The sequence below is a fragment of the Silurus aristotelis genome, assembly GCF_946808225.1.
Source record: "Silurus aristotelis genome assembly, chromosome: 13".
In the NCBI taxonomy this organism is placed as follows: Eukaryota; Metazoa; Chordata; class Actinopteri; order Siluriformes; family Siluridae; genus Silurus; species Silurus aristotelis.
In genome coordinates, this window is record NC_139586.1 from 1,671,176 (window position 1) to 1,692,489 (window position 21,314).

The 21,314-nt window shown below is 41.7% G+C and overlaps 2 protein-coding genes across 5 annotated transcripts in view; one reads left to right on the plus strand and one right to left on the minus strand.

Annotated features, from left to right (window-relative positions):
* The window catches only part of slc4a10a (solute carrier family 4 member 10a), a 352,554-nt gene that overhangs the window by 296,629 nt on the left and 34,611 nt on the right, over nucleotides 1-21,314 (plus strand). The window lies entirely within an intron of this gene.
* Nucleotides 1,194-21,314, minus strand: part of cntnap5l (contactin associated protein family member 5 like) — a 131,174-nt gene continuing 111,053 nt past the window's right edge. For all 4 annotated transcript variants that reach the window (XM_083557756.1, XM_083557755.1, XM_083557754.1 and 1 more), the window contains 10 exons: nucleotides 20,652-20,779; nucleotides 20,325-20,495; nucleotides 17,780-17,998; nucleotides 15,316-15,552; nucleotides 12,848-13,078; nucleotides 12,209-12,342; nucleotides 6,520-6,607; nucleotides 4,025-4,237; nucleotides 3,791-3,865; nucleotides 1,194-2,122 (listed from right to left, as the gene is read on the minus strand). In XM_083557756.1, coding sequence (XP_083413882.1) covers nucleotides 1,944-2,122; nucleotides 3,791-3,865; nucleotides 4,025-4,237; nucleotides 6,520-6,607; nucleotides 12,209-12,342; nucleotides 12,848-13,078; nucleotides 15,316-15,552; nucleotides 17,780-17,998; nucleotides 20,325-20,495; nucleotides 20,652-20,779 — 1,675 coding nt within the window. In that variant the 3' untranslated portion in view covers nucleotides 1,194-1,943. The remainder of the gene's footprint in view (nucleotides 2,123-3,790; nucleotides 3,866-4,024; nucleotides 4,238-6,519; nucleotides 6,608-12,208; nucleotides 12,343-12,847; nucleotides 13,079-15,315; nucleotides 15,553-17,779; nucleotides 17,999-20,324; nucleotides 20,496-20,651; nucleotides 20,780-21,314) is intronic.

Genomic DNA, 21,314 nt, shown 5'->3' on the forward strand with positions numbered 1-21,314 from the left:
AGGGTCAAAATTCCACATTCAGTCACTATTTGCCGTTATATCAACATCCACTCTTCTGGGAAGACGTTCCAGTAGATTTGTGCTCATTCAGCCGCAAACTGATTGAGAAAAACCCGATTGTCGCCAAGCATCACCTGCGTAGGGCCCAAGTAAAAATTCCGCTAAAACACACCGGACCGAAAACAAAAAAATCTAGAACTATCGATATATATATAAACCCGAGCGGCATTTACACCGGAGCTGCCCGGTTAGTCCTAGTGCCTTGGCTCTAGATGGCGTTCTCTGTTTGATTGGAGGCCACTCTCTGCACCTGGAGATGGTTTCGCATCAACGGCATGGCGATCTATGCGATTAGGGAGCAACACGTGGTTCAGGACCACAGGTTGCAAGAACAGTTCTGGATTTCAGCACCAATCACTGAACAGCACCTCAACAATGACAGAACTGTAATAAATGAACATTTGGTGATCAGGATGAGGTGCTCTTTTGAGTCTGGTTCCTCTCAAGGTTTCTTTTTATGAAGTCTGAGGTTTTTCTTGACACAATCACCACTGGCTTACTAATTAGGGACAGTTATAAGGAACAAACATTTTATTACTGCTTTATCTTTGTAAAGTTGCTTTGAGACAGTGTTCATTGTTAAAATCGCTCAAAATAAATTAATAACAGATTCCTATAGATTATTTTCAATCATGTCTGTTAGGTTGCAAATGACACTGGCAATGTCTTAGTCTTGTTCTGGATTAGGAAATGTCTAGAGGAGAAAGAAGAAGAATAGGAGGGAGGAGAGGAGAGGAGAAAAAGAAAGAAAGAAGAAAAGGAAGAAAAACGAAAAAGAGAAGAGAAAAAAGAGGTGTGGAAAAAAAAGAGGATGAAGAAGAGGAGTAGGAATAAAAGAAGTAGAAAAAAGAAGACGAATGACGCCTTGATTTGCGGTTACATTAAAATAATACCTTGTTTGCTTGTGTCAGTTCCGTTAAATTTTTTCCTCGCATGCTCATTTGCTAGGCTGAATAGCCAATCGGATTTCTATTTCTGCGGCCGATCCACTAACATGAAGAATCGGGCGAAAAAAAAAAAAAACTGACGTTGTACAACTAGAGCCAACAGTGTGGACCTTAGTAGGTTTTATGGAGGTTTGTGGTCAATTCACTAAAGGTCACCTGAGAACTCAAATGACTTCCACCACAGGCTTTGAGAAAAAAAAAAAAAGCTCTTTTTATTAAATATACTTATGAAATCGATAAACAGTCATATACAACAAGAGCCATATAGAAAACCGATCCCCTGACCAAAAGAAAGAAATTTTAAGTAAGAAATCATTGAATGGTCTCAGGGGGGCGGGGTCATGACAAGGTGGTGGATAACGTACATGATCGAAAGGTTTTTTTTTTTTTTTTTTTCAGACGAATCGTTTAAATCGAGGACTGAGCTGCGTTACGGCCGCGACCCGACGGGCAGCCGAGGACAGACGCCGAGCGTTTGCTGATCGCTTGCTAGTTCCGTTTTTAATGTTGAACTGATTGTCTTATTTGGTCGGATCCTCGTTACGCAACTGATCTTTCCTGAACGTGAATAGTCGTGCATTTTAGCCACCAGAACGTCGTGTCCTTGTCAGATCGAATCTCAAGAGGAAACTGTTTGTAAGCGTGTGTGAGTGTGGGTGTATACCGTACTGCTTCCCGACAGCACACATCTGGCACAAAACTGGCACCGTTTCAAAACTCTCGCATATCGGTGAGCACATATCCAGCGACTGGAGGGAGTCTCCTGCATGCAGACCCTGTCATCCTGTCCGACTTCCTGACTCCGACAGGAGGCCTGGATTAAAACAACAGCATTGAAGTGTCAGAAAGGCTTAGGGTCAAGCGCTCGTGTGCGGCTGTGAAGAGCCGCACTTCTGCACCTGACGCAACTTGTGTGCATGCAGAAGTCAGATCCTGTCAGATGAAGTATTCCTTGCTGACGGGACTCGGTTTGCACGGTTCCACATCCAGACTGGGTCTTTTGCTCTTGACGACAGCGGCGGCAGGTCGAGGCCGGGGTTCCCTGTGCTGGTAGAGGAAGCGGATCAACACGGCCAACACGCACAGCGCCGTAAACACGACGCCGGCTACGACTCCTGCGGAAGAAACAGCGTTCATTAGCAATTCCATTCGCTGATTTCAATATCCAATACATTAAGGTCTGATCGTTTGCATGTCTAATTTCGGGTTCAAGTGCATGTGGGCATGTTAGAGGTTATCTACAAAGAAGACCTGTTACCCACTGACAAAAATGGTGTTCATTTATCAGGCTGGATCCAAAGGAAGGTATCTGAACTGCCACAAATTTCATATTCATAAAAATAAATAAATAAATAAATAGTGTTTGCATCCCACTCAGTTTGCAAAAATAAAACTGATCTCAACCTGATGAAAACCTGAAAAAATCTGACATCTGACAACAAGTGTAAAGATTGACCCAACGAAAGGAAACCAATGCCTCAATTATTAATTGTATTCATCAAAAACGTCTCAATATCACTCTGAATTTTTTCCATCTGCTATTTGTTTTCAATGGTCAATCCTCCTTTGGTTCTCAGAGGATCCTTCTAGTCTTTAACACCATCATGAACCCTCCATCCTCTACGATTGCATCACAAACTCTATCCTTAACTACTGATCTTCCATCCCTCAACCACTGGTCCTTCCATCCTCTGACCCACCACTAATGATCCTTCTATTCTTCAGCACTGCTCCACTGACCCCCCCCCCCCTATTCTTTACCAGTACTTCACTGATCCTTCCATCCTCTACCACTCCTTCCATCCCCTACCACCCATCACAAACACTTCATCCTTAACCACTGCACCAATGGTCTTTCCATCCTATACCACTGCTTCACTGATCCTTACATCCTCTAGCATTGCACCACTGATTATTTTATTCCACACCAATGCTTCACTGATCCTTCCATCATCTACCACTCCATCACAAACTCATTCTGAACCACTGCACCATTGATTCTTCCATCCTACACCGCTGCACCACTAATATAGTATGTGCCATATACATGTAACAATGCAGGTGGTGATGAAAATATGCTGAAAACCTCAAAGCACAATATGAACGCAAACTAAAAAAGTGTGTGTTTTGTTGATAAGGTAGAACACTACTTATGAAAACATTTTCCTAGGCTCTTCAAAGGTATTAGCAAAACAGACATAACCGCATGACTCGGAACTTAAAAAACAAAACAAAAGAGTGATTCTGATGAAGGTTAGACAGTGTTTCACGATATACAGGTACTAGAAAGGTATTGCGATACCCTGCTTTTACATTACCATTACTCATTTTTATAAGTACCGGGACTTTAAGAGTGACCCCTGTAGTTCCGAGTGTTCGAAAATAGAGGGCGGTGTGCAGGCAAGTCGCAGCTTCAACGCGTTGAGTGCGAGCCGAAATTGTTTATTTTTCCCCCTCAGATCCATTTTGACTTGCACGGTGATGAAACCAGAGGCATTGAACTTTGTAAATAAAAATTTTTATTCATATATTTTATTTTTAATTCTACTTTGTTTCAGCAGACAGCAGTGTTTATTAATTAATAAAAACAAAGTTCCATTATTCAATACATTTTTCAGTTTTATAATTTTTTTCCAAAAATATCGAGTTCATATCGGTATCATGATATCGAAGTCCAAATTTTGGTATTGTGACGACCCTATTCAGAAGGACGAGCAATTGCGACGGCCTTCACCGACGTCAGGGAACACTCTGCTTTTCCTTCCGAAATCAAAGCTCCTCACCTCCGATTAGCGCTGAGTCACTCTGAGCGACCTTCGTCAGAGGCGCTTTACCTCGGTCTGATTGTGATGATTCATCTGCAAGAGAGAAACAAGATGAAAGACAGACACCGGAGAAGGTCCGTATACCATACATTTATCGAGCCATGATAGAATAAGTCACACGTGCATGTGAGGGATGTGCGAGTTTGGAGAAATTAGTACATCGGCTCAAAGAGGGAATTGGTGTAGTTGTACCCGAGTCTTCTCCGGGAGTAACGTGAGGGTCAGGGTGCGATTTTGTGCCGCAGTCGGACTCCTCCAGCCGGCCGTGAACGCTGACGGCGGAGCTCCCCTTGTTCTGGAGCGCTGCTTTTAAAGGAGCGGCGTGATTAAACTGGACGGATGAGAGACAGCCGACGAATCCTCTCGAGCCGGCACGGAGCACTTCCTCATCAGTGATGTCACTTCCTACAAACATAGGAAGTGGGAGGTGGTTGTTTAGTGGTTAGCGGTTTAAGTCACTGGACTTCGGATCCAAAGGTTGAGAGTTCAAATCCTAGCCGCACCAAGCTGCTACTTCAGGACCCCTGAGCCAAGGCTCTAAACCCCAAACTGCTCAGTTGTATCAATGAGATAATGAGAATTCTTTCCTCTTGTGATCGAACTTCAAATTCAATGACCATCTATTCTGATCCTTGATTGAGTTCTCACCAATTAGAAAACAAAAGCTGCTGTTCTCCACATGGAAATAAACACCGATTAGTATAGATGGTTCCACTTAATAACCATTAAGATGAGTGTGGACCGGAATGAACACTCAAAAGGTCTTCTATAAAGGCTTATGACTACAACTGCTATTTGATGGAACTACAATGAACGGATATTCAGTGTCAGGATGAGCATAGGTTCCTTTCTTAATCCAGATTCCTTTCAAGGTTTCTTCCTCATTCACACTGTCATTGGTAAGGGTTATATTTTTTGCTGCTTATAATTATTGAACATGGTTATAAGCACTGTAGAAATAACAAAATTGAATTAAAGGTTCATGAGAAAAAACATGCTTGTGTACATGTGAAGCCCCCCCTAAACAAAACAAAAACGATTTTTGAGAGAAGCATGTTGAAGGCTACTTAAAGACCTGTGGTGTAAGATGAAAGGACTAGTGGTTGAGAATGAAAGGACTAGTGGTTGAGAATGGAAGGACCAGTGGTGCGGTGGTAGATGATGGAAGGATCAGTGGTTAAGAATGGAAGGACCAGTGAATCAGTGGATGAGGATGGTAGGATCAATGGAGCAGTGATTGAGGATGGTAGGATCAATGAAGCAGTGAAGCAATCACTGGTTTCTCATCCTAAATCACTGATTCACTGGTCCTTTCATTCTTAACCACTGGTCCTTCCATCATCTACCACTGCACTACTGGTCCTTCAATTCTCAACCACTGGTCCTTCAATTCCCAACCACTGGTCCTTCCATCCTCAAACACTGCTTCACTGATCCTTCCATCCTCAACAACTGGACCACTTGCCCTAACATCCTCAATCACTGCTTCATTAATCCTATCATCCCCATTCACTGGTCCTTCCATCCTCAACCACTGCACCACTGATCCTTCCATCATCTACCACTGCACCACTGATCCTTCAAACTTCAACCTCTGATCCTTACATCATCCACATCAACTTTCATTCGAAAACGTAGGGTTGTTTTTTATTTTATTGGATTTATAAATAAATAAAATCCCTTCTTAGGCAGAGAGGGGCAAAAACTATACCCCCCAAAAAAACAAGAAGTATTGCAAGAAGCTCGTGGAAAACTACTTTAAGCGTCTGATTCAAGTAGCCAAAAATAAAAGACCATCCATAAAAGCAATGTACACTCCAAAATCTGGTGGAACATCTTCCCAGAAGAGTGGAAGTTGGGGAAATGAGGACTCAATGTGGAACAGGATGTTCGAAATGCAATACCAAGAGCCCAGGTGTCCTCGAAATTTTCTCCGTATAGCCTGTGTTAGTAAATCTTTTTTTCCCCCTAAAAAATACTTTTTAACATCCAGCAGTGTTTCAAAAATAATAGGCAGTTTGTCTAGGAACTCAAGGCAGCACAAACTCGGAGAAAAAAAAAAGGACTTGATGGGTTTTTTTTGGCACGTTTCATCAATATAGATGAGTTCATTACTGTAATCTCTCGCCGTCGAGGCTATAGCGGAATTGCTGGAATCGATATGTTCCATTTTTTTTTTCCTCCTCTACAGTGTTTAATGACTACGGATGGTTTTGTTGGAGCTTGTTTTGCCGTAAATTTATCTCCGACGTCCTGCTGTCTCCACCTAAGGACGGTCAGTCCTGTCCTGCTTATTAGTTACCTGTTTATAAAAAAAAAAGAAATAAAAAAAGAAAAAAAGGTATTCTAGGCAACATGGTGCAAATCCATTTACCCTTCACTCAACCCATCTGTCACAGTGCTGACAGCTTAGAATGTGCTCTTTTGCTCCCTTTCTCTCTGCCCTGCCAACCACCCACCCACCCACCTCACTCGAACCTGCCTCGGAAAAAAGAAAAAAAAAAAACCCACACCACTCAAATGGCTCTTTATAGGGAGGGGAGATGCAGAGAGAGAAAGAGAGAGAGAGATACTGCTCATTAAAATTCTTAGAGAATTATATTTGTACTGATTGCATGCAGCTTTTGGGGCGGAGCCAAACACGTGCACACGCGGATGTTCCTCCCTGAACCAACGCCGGAACTCACCTCGGAATCGTCCCAGTGTTAAAATCCTGACCGGAGCAAGAGCAGAGCCAGGAGACAGACTGTACTGCTGCAGCGCTGTATTATCGATCTGAAAACACACACGCACACACACACACACACACACACACACACACACACACACACACACCTTTTATACCACTTACAGAAACGGTACGATTCATTGGACAAGGCCATTCTGAAATTCTATTAAAAGTCAGAGTCCCAAAAGGGGTTCCATAAAACGAGTGTCTCAAGGTTGCATTAATGTGCTCCAGCCCAGTATCTGGTCAGTCTCCTGCACCTGTAGTGTGTGTGCTCCAGTTTCAATAAACAGATACTGCACTGTAAATACACATCTGGACAAAAGGTATGTGGATAACTGCTCATAAGAAAGAAAGAATCTTTTACATTTGTCACATGCATGGAGGGTTAAGGGCTTTGCTCAAGGGCCCCCAAGAATGGCAGCTTGGTAATTCCAGCACTCAAACCACTGGCATTCCAATCAGTCACCCAGAGTTTTAATCACTAAGCATACACTTTCACCTGAAATGACTTGAGCGCTGCTGTATTGGTACCGTGCGCCAAACAATTGCACATTTAATCCCCATTTGCTCCCAAAATAACTCCCAAGTCTTCTGGAAGGATGTTCCACCAGATTTTGGAGAATGGTTGTGAAGATTTGTGCTCATTCAGACATTAAAAGTCAGGTAGTAATGGAGGCCTGGAGAGCAGTCAGCGTTCACATTCATCCCAAAGGCGTTAGAGCTCTATAAGCTGGAGATCTTTTATATCTAGCAACCCGTGTAAACTAGATCTTCATAGGGCTGCCTTTTGTGCACATAGGCATCGTCATGCTGGAACAGGTTTCGGGTCTAGTTCAAGTGAAGGAAAAATTTTGATGCTACCGCATCCAAAGACGTAACAGTCTGGGGAAGAACCACATATGGTGTTTTTTTGTGACTGTTTAACAAAAGAAATTTTATGATTTTCTTTTTCAGATAAACATTTATATGATATAATTCAAGCTACATAATTAGGATTCTGTTGGTTGTTTGCTTGCTATAATTAATTAATTTTGTTTATTTTTTACAACAAGCTTCAGTTAGTTCAGAATGCCGCAGCAAGAGTTCTTACTAGGTCAAGAAAATACGATCATATAACCCCAATCTTATCGTCCCTACACTGGCTTCCTATTAAGTTTCGAATAGACTACAAACTACTGCTACTCACTTATAAAGCACTAAATGGTTTGGCTCCCATGTATCTATCCAGTCTTTTAACACGCTACAATCCGTCACGCTCCCTGAGATCTCAAAACTCTGGGCTTCTAGTAGTTCCTAGAATAGCAAAGTCCACTAAAGGCGGTAGAGCATTTTCACATTTAGCTCCTAAACTCTGGAATAGTCTTCCTGACAGTGTTCGGGGCTCAGATACACTCTCCCAGTTTAAGTGCAGATTAAAAACATATCTTTTTAGCAAAGCCTACACATAACACACATCACACACATCACATCACAACCTTGTGCTCCAGAATATATGATTACATGCACATTATCAATGTGCTGTTAATATCATGAACAGCAGCTACGCTAATTCCTCTCCACTGCTTCTCTTTCTCTCCCCATCCCGAGGCATCCTGAGGTTTGGCCAGCTCCAGTCACGTCCCACCTCGTGAAGATTATGGACCTATGGATGATCATGGAGAAGTAGATGCCGAGTGTTTAAAGGCCCTGGCATGGAGAAGCTGATGCTGGATCTATGATGATCACAAATTGTTCAGTATTGTTGAAAGATTTATGACCAAACTCTTCAGGTCACCCATATGAGGATGGGTTCCCCTTTGAGTCTGGTTCCTCTCAAGGTTTCTTCCTCATATCATCTAAGGGAGTTTCTCCTTGCCACTTTCGCCACGGCTTGCTCATCAGGGACAAACGCACACCATTCACCTTCACTGTTGTTTTCTGTAAAGCTGCTTTGAGACAATGTCTGTTGTGAAAAGCGCTATACAAATAAACTTGACTTGACTTGACTTGACTTTTATTTGGACAAAATCATGATCAAACCCAGCATGCCAGATGTCTGTGTATTCTTGAATCTGAATACTTTGACTTGATATAACAAACCCATCAAACAATGGTTTCTTAATATACTAATACAATTTATTCACTTTTTAGGGCATTTTAGGCTAATGGTGTTTCAGTGTTTAAGACTCTGGGTTACTGTTTAGAAGGTCCGGGGATCGAGCCCCAGAATTGCCCAAACTGCCACTGTTGAGGGCACTTGAGCAAGGCCCTTAACTTAAGTGCTGCAGAGGTGCTGCATCATGGCTGACCGCAGTTTCGCTAGGATATGTGAAGAAAACATTTTACTGTCACGTACATGTGACAAGGTGAAATTAATTTCTAAACATCATGCTAAATGAAAAACATCATAAAATATTTCTGTATGTTACAATTAAATACACTCGGTAAGAACTTTATTCCCCAGCTTCCAATATGGTGATTGATTGGCTTTATGGTCTTTGCACCACCTTTGGACTGTGGCCTGAAGATGAATATTCCTATGACCTTGATTTGGACCATTTCTGCTCACATTCAGCCGCCACAAACAAAACCTGAGCCAAGCGTTTGCAATCGGACTCGTGTACAGCAAAGCATTCGAAGACTAACAGACGGGGAACGAGAGTGTGTCTATGTGGTCTGATTACCAACTCGCTGTGCATTCATGTGTGCAAAGTTGAACAATGATAAATACACTATTGGCTGAGTTCCTAGTGCTGTGATTCGAGACGTTTTTGTGTGAAAATGTTTCGCAAACATGGTCTACGTGGCCAGGTGGGTCATAACGAGCTAGAGTCAATATTTATTGAGAGATACTCTGATTTCAACATCTCTGGGGGGGAAAAGCATCGATCTTTACTTATTCGAATCCACTGATATCCAGCAGATTCCGTTACGTTTCAGAGTGATGCGCAATTGACTTTTCGTTGTCGGATATTTGATGCACGATAGATGTAGCAAGGTTCTGTAAAATCCTCATTAGTGTCTTTGCTGTTCTGACGGTAAGCAATAAAGAAGCTGTGGTTATTGTATACGTGCACTACATGCAACAAAGACTGGCTCGTTTACGTTATAGCCATTGATGTTACGTCCATGCTAATCCGAATTACAAAATCCATCTAAAAACGATCCAAGTCCACACTTTTATTCGCTTCCAAAAGATGCTCTTTGGCACTGAAATGCTTGAAAAAACACTTGCATCCGTAAGGAATGCTGTGTGAATGTAATTGATGAATGCGCAGAAAGTATTTTGGCTAAAATTGCATTAAATCTGGTTGTTTCAATTTTGTAAATTCACAGGTATTCCTATTAATTCCCATGGAAAGTTTACAATCTTGAAAATTCCTGGAATTTTGCAACCCTAGTGTAAAGCTGTGTAGAGCAAATCTTGCCCTGGAGGCAAAAGGTGCACTATAGATGTAGCTTTTTTACAACATACAAGCGTAGGGTATCCAATTGGTTCCTATTGAAACTGAGCTTAATGCCCCTGGAGGGAACTCGTTCTTTTGGGATTGGATGTGGCCGAGTTTGTTGGTCGCAGCGAAATACGCTGTACCTCAAAGTTTGGCAAGGGCCCAGAGTGCCGGTGACTTTTAAAGTAGAAGCCTTGTGGCACCAAACAGATGGGGTGGATTTTGAGGACTGTGTAGGGGGGAGTGGTAGCTCAGTGTTTAAGGTGCTGGGTTACTGATCGGAAGGTCGGGGTTTTAAACCCCGGTATCACCAAGCTGCCACTCTTCGGCCCTTGAGCAAGGCCCTTAACCCTCTGTGCTCCAGGGGCGCCGTATCATGGCTGACCCTGCGCTCTGACCCCAGCTTCTGAGCAAGCTGGGATATGTGAAGAACGAATTTCACTGTGCTGTAATGTATATGTGACAAATAAAGGCTATTCTAGACAGATTCTATTTTAGACAGAGGGCAGTAGGTTTGTTGCGTTTAATCGTTGCTTCTCGTCTTCGCTGCTGGATAAAAGTTATTGCTTGCTGTGCAGAGCAGAGCCTCGTTCAACAGGTGCACTTGCAATATGTTTTTCCACCTACATCTGGCCTTTACATCCTGGGGGACACCGTGAAGGACAAGGTCGTTTCTACTGACCGTTGTAGCCCAGGTAGGGGGAAGTGCTTCTGAATATTCTGATCTCTCAATGCCATTAGCAAGCAAGTAGGGGGCCGGATTAAATATGCATAGCAAAGCATATCTGAGCTGCTGCATCATCATTGTTTCCCCCCCATCAAAGTCATGCTGATCAGCATTATAGCTCAAGAAGGCAGCTACTATAAGTTTATGGCCGAAACAAGGCTGCTTTTTTTTTCTTTTTATGTGTTTTATAAAACCACCAGGCCAGGATGGAAGCAAGTAGGTCTTACAGACAGACAGCCTCGCCAGTGCGTCAAAAAGTGCTGACTGTATGCCGGCAGTCCAATTGGAGCCTTTCTTACCACTAAACATATGATTCTGTCTGTCTTGGTGTAATTGGAAACTTCTACAGAAATCTGATCTGGGTGTTTGTTCAATAAGCCGATAAGACAAAATCGTAAAAGAAAAGTTGTACATAAATATATTTTTTTAAAATCTTGAACAAGGAGTTACAGGGTACATTTAGGGCATTAGGAAGATGCCCTTTTATGCAGATTGATCTCATTCATCCCAATGAGCAGCTATGGCATTGGCAGCTTGGTTGATTTGGTCATACAATTAATGACAAGAAATGTTTATTTCTTGACAATATATTCCATAGGATCCAAGAAATACATTTGTGGGGTACCCTTGTTCATTGTTGAAATTTGGGGGGTACACGTGTTCATCGTCGGAATTTATTTGTGATGTCACACTCCGCATTAACGAATAATAAATGGATCATATGCCCAGGTATTGCCAAGTTGCAAATCTTGTTGCCCCCTTGAGCAAGGCATTTAACCCTCTGTGGTCAAGACTCTGGGTTACTGATCAAAAGGTCAGATGTTCAAGCCTTGGAATGGCCAAACTGCCACACTTGGGGCCCTTGGGCAAGGCCCTTAACCCTGTTTGGTTAAGGCTCCTGGTTACTAATCAGAAGATCAGGGGTTCACGCCTAGGATTCGCCAAGTTGCGACTCTTGGGGCCCTCGAGTAGGGCCCTTAACATAATAATAAGAAAACAACTTTTGTTATGTCGAGATCATAAGGAAAACCGAGTCATGCAAACAAGAAACCAACTTACGGCGGGAAAATGTTTTGATCTGAAGAAAATGGCGAGATCACAAGAAAATTAAGTTGTGATCGCGAGCAAACAAGAAAAAAATAATTACCCCTCCACACATATACGCACCTTTTTTTTAAATAAACAAATGCATTGAAAGGCAAAAGATGACCACGCCCACAACATAGAATAGAATATTCTATTGAAATTCATTTTTCGCATATCCCAGCTTGCTCAGAGGCTGGGGTTTAAGTGCAGGGTCGGCCATGTTATGGCATCCCTGGAGCGCAAAGGGGTTAAGGGCCTTGCTCAAGGGCCCCAAGAGTGGCAGCTTGGCGATACCGGGGATTGAATCCTGACCTTCCGATCAGTAACCCAGCAACCTTAACCACTGAGCTACCACTCCCCCTGGAAAAAAAAAAAAAAAAAAACAGTCACTGCAATCAAGTTACCTGAACATGAAGCTGATCTCCATCACGATTTATTCGGACCCAGTGGAAGCGTCCGTCAGCAAGATTGGCAGGCTTAAGACGGAACGTGTCCGGACCCGTCTCCTGGTTCAGTCTGTACCAGATCTGCAAACTGCCTGCAAGGCCATAAAAAAGCTTTAAGGATGTACAATGATGGCCGGTGGATGCTGCCTGCTTCATTTAGCCACATCATGAATCTGCAAATCTCACACCTGACGTTTCCCTGGCGTACTTCTCGTTTGCGAGGAAGAACGATGTGTCATTATCGGTTAGCATGCAGCGACTACTTAGCATTAACCTGTCCACTCTGTCTCTCTCACTCTCTATCTGATTCACAGAAAACGTGGTTGCTGTAAAGGATTTCCAAAAGCCAGTCATAGCCACTTGAAGAAATGGTGTCTCCCCTCGGTCAGTCCATAAAAGATTAAGAGGAGCAGAAGTAAATGAGAAGGAGAGACCGAGTGAGAGAAGGAAAGAGAGATGCCAGTGGCATTCCTTCTGTATGTTTAAATGTGTGCAGATCTTTTTTTTATACTCCTGATTATAGACTGTTCAGTAAAAATGGTAGTGTATGCAGGAAGACATATTGTGTGCTTAATTAATATACAAGTCATTTCTTACCATTTTGGGTCAGTATAATCGCCATGTAGCGCTGGTCATAGGACTGTGCAGACAAAAGCAAAGCCGGCACGTGTCTGGTCAAGAACCCGAACGCCACGTTCTCCCGGGACCGAGTCGCATCCGCGTGCTGATTTCTCGCCTGCTGTTTCGGATCCTGGTTCCTCATTACAGAATAGGGTTCCTGAAGAGCGTACGTCACAGACGTGCCTCTCTCAAAAGACGCAGAGATCGCTGAAAAGAGACGAGCGCAAACGTGTGATACCGTACAGAACGATCCCGACACTCCATTAAAGCTTTTTACGACTTGTCGTGATCTCGACGGTAAAAACACGTATTCTCACAACGTAATTGTTATGCGAGAAAATCTCACGCCTCGTGAAGGTTTCTGGCGTACGTTATGGAGTTCTTGTTGATGTGTTAAAAAGTTACTCATTTCCTACTGCAAATATAGACTTTATCTCTGCATTGCGAGCGACGGGTGTCCCAGGAGAACCTGACAAAAATAGAGGCAGATAAGGAAGGTTTATTGTGAAGATTCAAGATGAACTTGAAGTTTGCTATTCCTGATTTATGGCTATTGAAAGTTTCATAGTAACCTTTTTGACGTCGTGAGAATACGACTTGGGTCGAGATCACAAGAAAATTAAGCCATGATAATGACGGAAAAAATTATGTTGAGAAAATTAACTCGTGATAGCGAGGGAAAAAATTATTATAACGCATGGCCTCTTTTTTTTTTACAGACTTATAATGTCGATTTATTTTTTATTCCAGAGGTAAAATGAAACACCGCTAGAAAGCGATCTGTCTAAATTATAAATTGGACTTTATTTTGCATTATTGGTCATAGCGGCTTCAGTACTTGTTACTAAAATGAGATCGCTCAGGTACTTGCCGCACACATACACGTACCTTTCTCTGATGCATTGAAATGAAAGTAACTGAATACTGAACCTACAAAGCGTTTCTTTCTCTCTCAAAAAAAATGCAGCGAAAGCTTAAAAAAAAAAACGACACCACCACGAATGCGGCTAGAAAAAAAAAAGAGAGATAATTGCGTGAAACAAAAAAAACAAACCCCATGCTAAATGCCGGAAAACTTTTTTTTTTTATCGCCTTTCCTTTCCGATGCTGTGTGACTCATCGAGCTCATCAGATGCATGAGAATTTTTTTCCCTCCTCGTTCCTGATTTTTCCATCTAATTAGGCAGCTAGCATTCAGAAACTTATTGCTGTGATAGACAATTATTTTCTTTCTTTCAGTTGTGTCAATTTTCATTTATCAGCCTTCCGCCACACTGAGCTGTAAACAGATGTGGTGTAATCGGCCCCCTTTCTACAATCAGACTGTAAAGAGACAGAGCTATTACATGACTAATTTGATTGACAGGCCATCGGGTGAGTTCGAGGGAGAAGCCGGGAAGCTGTAATTAGGGTCTACTCGGCAGGTGAAGCTTCTCCTGGATGGCCCAGCAACTCCATGTCAAATTAAAGAGAGCTGACAAGTAAGGACGTGCTGTCAGCGGACGGAACTCCTCCCTTCTCACCAGGGCTTTGAAAAGTTGAATTGATCCCTGAGCAGCTTTTAAAATAAGGGGCGTAACGGTACACGTAGTCGTACCAAACCGTTTCAGTACAGGGTGCAGATGTGTACCGTACACTGTTACACAATAAACTGGTATTAAAACGGTATCGCGATACCCTGCTTTTTAAAACTAAGCGATTCCTTATTTTATTAGTACCGGTACTTTTGACAGCTGCAGTTCCAAGTGTTTACCAATAGGGGCAGCGTGCGAGCAAAGCGCTGCTCTTGCGGCATTTTGAGCACATGCCGAATTTTATTTCTCTCGGTCTTTTATGGTGATAAAACGCGAAGCATGAAACGTTGTAAATAATTGAAAATCAACATTTCTTTTTATTGATATATTTATTTGATTTTGTTTCCGAAACTACTCTGTTTCTGGAGGCAGAAAACATTGGGTGTTTTCCAATAAAAACAACATTCCATTATTTTCCTGGTTTTTTTTTTATTTTTGGGGGGGGGGGGGGGGGGGGGTTGCCATAGTTTCGAGTTGGTATTGGTATCATTATATTTAATTTGGGTATCGCATCGAAGGCAAAATCTTGGTATTGTGACGACACCGGTACCGAATGCAATTATTGTTTTACGTTCGGAACACAGTTTAAGTCAGAGTTTCTTTACGAACGTATTAATCGGCGGACAGCACGTTTGTTTAGTTTTCGCCTCGCACTTCGAGTGCAGTGTCGTCACTACTCGGTTTGTACCGAAAACACAAAATCGTTAGACTGCGTAAAACTAAATTAATTCTGTAGAGGTTCTGTAGTTTAAAATAAAAATTACTAAACGGTCATTTTTGGAACCTAAACTGGTCTCTTTATGGCATTACTGTACTGTCTCAATGATTTACCAATTTTTTTGACCAATTTAAGCCCGAAACGCTTCTCACCTGTTTTGCAGTTGGCTCCCGTGAAAGCCGTGTGTGTGCAATCGCATACGTAGCTGTTCCTGTTTTCCAAACACTTTCCTCCATTGTGGCACAAACTCTCCCTGCTGCAGTGACCCGGGCAACCGGAATTCATGCCGGGCGTCATCTTGGCTCGCTCGTTCAGGTCAAAGGTCATCCCGTTGATGCTGAGGGCACGTAGGCAACCTAGGAAGCCCCTCTGAGTGGTGGGTGCTCCTCCTGAGAGAGGATATCAAAACATTATTAACACACTATATTGACACAAGGATTGGGTCACCTGACCTTTCCTGCTAGATGTGGTACTTTTCCAAACCACAAATCTGGAAGCACTCAATTGTACAGGACGTCTTTAGATGTCGCTGTAATAAAATTGTGCATTCACTTCAACTTGGAAACCCAAAACCTGTTCCTGCATGGCGATGCCCCTGTGCACAAAGTGAGCTTCTTGAAGATCTGGTTTACATGCTTTGAAGAGGAAGATCTTGAGTGGCCTGCTATAGAGCTCATCCACACTGAACACCTTTGGGATAAATTGGAATGCTGACTGCACCCCAGGTCTCCTCACCTACATCAGTACCTGCCTTTCATAACACCCTTGTGGCTGATAAACCCAAATATCCATAAGCACACTCCAAAATGTAGTGGAACATCTTCCCAGAAGAGTGGAGGGAATTATGAGTGAATTGGGACTAAATGGTGGATGTTGTGAGGAAAATTCGGCCTGAACAGTTCAAAATAATTATGCTTAGTCATGAAGCGATTATTTGTTTACATTTTCTTTCCTGTCGAATTTGCACAAAAACACATTAATACACACCGTAATTTCATATTACGGTAAAATAAACGGTAAAAAGAAAACGGTAAAAAGGCAGATATCATATGAAGTTGTTATAAAGAAGTCATTTTGAATTGTGTTTAGGTTTCCTGCTTTACGACACTCACTGTATGAGCAGGACACCACTTTTGAAGTTTGAATGTTTTTTCAAAACGTGTCTTTAAATCTTATAACGCTCGCAACTAAAAATGCTAATCAGAGAAAAGTTTGGTCAGTATAAAACCTCATGAGAACTCATTACAGCAAAAAATGAGGACATTGACAAATTTTCCCACAGCAGCAACAAGGCCCATAGAATTCCCCCCCCTTTTTCTTTTAGCTAATCTGTATCGTTAGCTAACCGTGCTAACCAGATAACTAGCTAAATAATCGTATGCGTTTAAGCATTTTAGGCCAGACTCTTCAGTGCAAAACGATATGCAAATCGGGATTGCGTTACGTTCGACCGATTCTTCCGGCACGCTGACCGACACGATGCAATTCCGCTAGACGTCAATCTCGCAGACGCGAGACGACAATGCAATCAGGAGCTGTCACGCCGATTGTCTGGAAGCTGGAAATAAATTATTCATTCGGATTACACGTGCCAAAAAAAATAAAAAATTTGCATGTGCTGTCAAAAGGACGAAGGAAATAAATAGGCTCTATAGAAATGTTTTTCCAACAATTCTCAGAATCTTTTGCAACGAGAGCGACTTCAATAAATCAACAAATTCTACAGAAGAAATTCAGACTCATTATGATGATGAGTCCGGTTACTGACTGCATAGACAATGGTTCATGATATTATTCATAATATGATTATGATGTACAGAGTGAAGCAAGGAAAGAGGAAGTTTTGTATCTTGAAGCGACCGTAGGGCGTCTGCGATTGTTCGGAACCAGTACGAGCTCGTTTTTAGCCCCTTTGGTGCGCAACAAGCGATCGCTTTAAGACCCTTTATAAGAATGGCGTAAAGGGAATTTCGGCGTTAGTACCAGTTACGACGTCAACATCGAACTACACGGGGGCGCCGTTTCGAAGAGAGGCTATAATATAAAATGAAACATTTTTAGCCTGTACCGGTTTCTTTCGAAATGAAAAGTAAACAAGACTTAATCGTGACGTTCTCACTGGTAATGACGCTAAAATTTCCTTTACTGAAATGACTGCTCCGTTCTAACTAACGGCAAGGGGTTCGATACGAGCTCATGCTGGTTCTAAACAATCACCAAAAACCTCTAATTCCAAAACTTCCCATTTCCTGGTGCCAGCTTGTATATAATCTACTTAATGAATTGTGGGTAGTAAATAAAAATGTAAATAAATGAAAAGCTAATTAATTTATGTTGAGGTTATTAGAACAAATGGCAAATAGGGAATAAATGTAGAAGAACACTAACCTTATTCTCGAGTATCCGCAAACTATTGTCCTTAGGTTAAACAATAAAGACAATTCCTAACAACCTTCATCTGGTCTTTTATGACTAATTTTGGGGAAAAAAGGATACATATGCAAATCTAACGCAAATATTTGGCAGCACATTTCTGCAGCCTAAAAAACACAGGGTTTCTTCTTGCTTGCAGGTTAAAAAGCAAAGTTGCTGTAGCTTTCAAAAGCCATTCCTTACCAACAAAGAGTTGGCTGTTGAGCTGGAGTCGGTGCTGCCCCTCAGCTGCTGCCTCGGTGACCTGAAGCGGCAGCAGGTCGACCTGCAACGATGCTTCTTTCACGTTTCTTTCCGCTCGTAGGTAATGCCACTGCCTGTCATTCAGGCGCACCGGAGACCTTACGTTCAAGACCACCGGGCCGTCCCCGAGGTCAAAGGTAAAAGTGACGACGGATGGAGCTAGGAAGAGGAAAAAAAAAAAGAAAAAAAAAAAGGCGAGTGCTTTCAGGAAACAGCTCTCACACTACTCTATTTTAATAGGGACGCCTGTATCGGGAACAGCCAATCATTTTCGCGTCGAAAATAATCAGAACTGGAGAATTCCTGCGCTTTTAACTGTGGCATGGAAACCGACACCAGCTGGGCTTGTGTGAGTATTTCATAAATTACTGATCTCCTCCTGATCTCCTGAGGTTTTTCCACACACAGTGCAGTAAACAAAAGTACACTGAAGCAGAGCGACGGTTTGACAAATGGAAATTTCCAAGACTTTCCAAACTTCTAGATCTGTTCGAGCAGCCACGAAGGACTCAATCCTTCTCTACATCAGACGGATTCGACCATTTTAAGATGGATTACTGCAACTCTCTACTGGTAGGTCGACCTTTGAACGGCCGTGTTCAACCTGCCCAAGTTCTTCCACACAACCCCACTGCTGCTCCCACCACTGAGTTCCTGTAGCTGCACTTACACATCGGATTCAAAACACTGTTGCTTGCCTACAAAGCTAAAAATAGACCTGCACCCTCTTACCTCAAAGTTCTGATCAGTCCTCACACTGCATCACGCTCCCTCAGATCTTTTTGCTCGACTGGTCCAACCTCATTTCAGGGTAGGATGTAGGTATACGTCAAGACTCTTTTCTGTTCTTGCACCGAGGCGGTGGAATGAACTTTCCCTAGAGGTCCGAAAAGCTGAGTCACTGCCTATCGTCAAATAACAAAGACCTTCCTCTTCCTGAAACAGTCTCCCTGTTTGTTTTATGTCTCTGTTTATCAGAGTTTTAAGATGATGGTATCCCAAGTCTGCAACTTGGCGAACCAGTGTTGATTTATTCATTGATCGAACCTCAAAGCACTTTTGTACGTCGCTCTTCATAACAGCGTCAGAACGTCATACCCGGAGGTGGATGTGGCACGAGAGCAGAAAGATGACCAGAAGAACAGTGAGGTGAGGTGAAGATCAATCGTCAAACAGCGACTAATGTTTCTTGTAAAACAAGCACAGGTCTGTTTATTCTAGACTTCTGGACAGCTCAGATCACGCTGCACCTTCTCCTCTGTTCTGTCTCATCAACACAAGGTTTTAAGTCTGCAGAGACTCCACACACAAAGTCTTCTTTTATTTTTTCTTTGTGTGTTTTTCATACCATTCTGAATAAACTCTAGAGACTGTTGTGTGAAAACCCCAGGAGATCAGCAGTTTCTGAAAAATCCTCAAACCAGCCCATCTGGCACCAACAAACATGTCAGAGAGATCAGATATTTTCTTCCTTTATTTCTGCTGGGTTTTAGATTATATTAGATTTTATGACTTTATGGTCATTGTGCAGAGTACAGGAAGTGGGCCAATGAAATGCAAATAGAAATAAATAAATAAATCCATCCATCCATTTGTGAACCTAAGTTTAATTTTTTTTTTTTTTTTTTTTTTTTTTTTTTTTTTTTTAAACAATTCTAAATAAAATCCCTGCATGGTTAAATAATACTTAAAATAATATTTAATGGGAAAAATATATAAAAATCAAATCAAAGTAATGCAATGCACAATTATATTATATTTAAATTGCCACCATTTCAATTGCTGAAATAAAATGTAATAAATAAAAAAATGTAATTAAATAGTTTACATTTGTTAGATCCCATTTGGGTAATACAGATATACGAGTTTTTATTTTATTTTATATAGAAATATAAAATTTTATATTTTTTTTTAGATATGTTCTATTTAACTGCTCTACTTATTTCAGTATACTTTAACAAATGTCTTCATTCCTTCCATCCTTCATCCAATCACTCAATTGAAACTGGATATAAAACGCTTAAGAATTCACAGCGCTGGACTTCACTGGACTTCAAACGAAAGTGGCAGCGATTTCATGCATGCGCAAAACAATGCGATACAAATCGTAGTGACATTGCGCTAACTCTAGTTTCTTCTTTATACCTCTGCCACTGTTGTGTTTGTTTTCAAGTTTAATTATAATAATAAAAAAACGCATGATGTGGAAACTAAAACTTGCGGTCCGCCATTTAATACAATCGTGAGGACTGTAACTATGTTTCGCATGTAAAAAGGATTGCTTTCGGGACCGAACCGAAAACCCTGTACCGTAAATAACCATATATAAATATAATAATACCAAAAAAGGGTGCAAGATGTGAAGATAAAGCTCTTAACACAGCAATGTCCAGATCTAAATGTCCAAGATATCTACCTAATTAAACAATTAGTTTAGAATAACCTGAGAACGACCTTCTCTAATTGGTTCTGCTGTGTTACTCACAGCTCAGCTCCAGCCTGATGAAGTCCTGCACTCCGACATTCTCCAGGAAGAGACCAGACAGAGCGCTAGTCTTGAAATAAAAAGAGACGTCGACGCTAAGCTCGGCTTGCAGCGTCGGGAAATGCAGATACGAGGACTCTAAGAAAAACGAGGCCGAGTTCCACAGAAATCCTGAGGACATTGGGGGACAAGAAACAATATAATTAGAGAAAGATATACATACATATATACACATAATTATATATATATATAAAAAACAGAAAACAGCTGCAGACAAATTAATTCATAGTCAACCGTATTCTTGAATCGGAAAAAAAAAACACCTACGATCTCCCGAGCAGCGCAGGGGTCCGATCTGAAAGAGCGCCTGCGAGCCCGTTCGGTTTGTGTCTCCGATGGCGATCTCACTGAGCGGTAAATGATCTTTGTAAGACAACAGGCCTGTATCGTTGACCCTGCAGACAGAGTGGGAGGATAGTGTGTGTGTGTGTGTGTCTGGTCTGTGTGTACGGGGCACCAGGAATAATGAGTAAGCATGAGAGGAGAGAAAGAAAAAACAAGGAAAAAAAAAAAAAAAAAGATTTTCTTGGCCTGCAGCTTAAAAAAAGAAAAAAGAAAAGAAAAAAAAAAAAAAGACCTGGGGGCTGCTAAAAAGGTGCTAATGGTGAGCGTGTGAAGCTAACCTATCTAGCTTAGCTCGCCCACAGAGATATTTTTAATACATTGGACCAAAAGAAAAAAGAACTGACGATTTTTTTTCTATGATTGTATTATATTTGATGTTCGCACTTTTATACTGTAAAGGTGCTTTATACTTGTCACATGCAGGGTTCTTCAAAGATATTTGGGTCAAGGAGCCCATAGGCGATAGAGACAAGGGGCAGGACCCCCCTGATACAAAATGTGTCAAATACAGCCACTGATATTCATTAAATCCAATCATATTACGTTAGTTATTTTATGTTAAGACAATTAGAACTATGTTTTTGT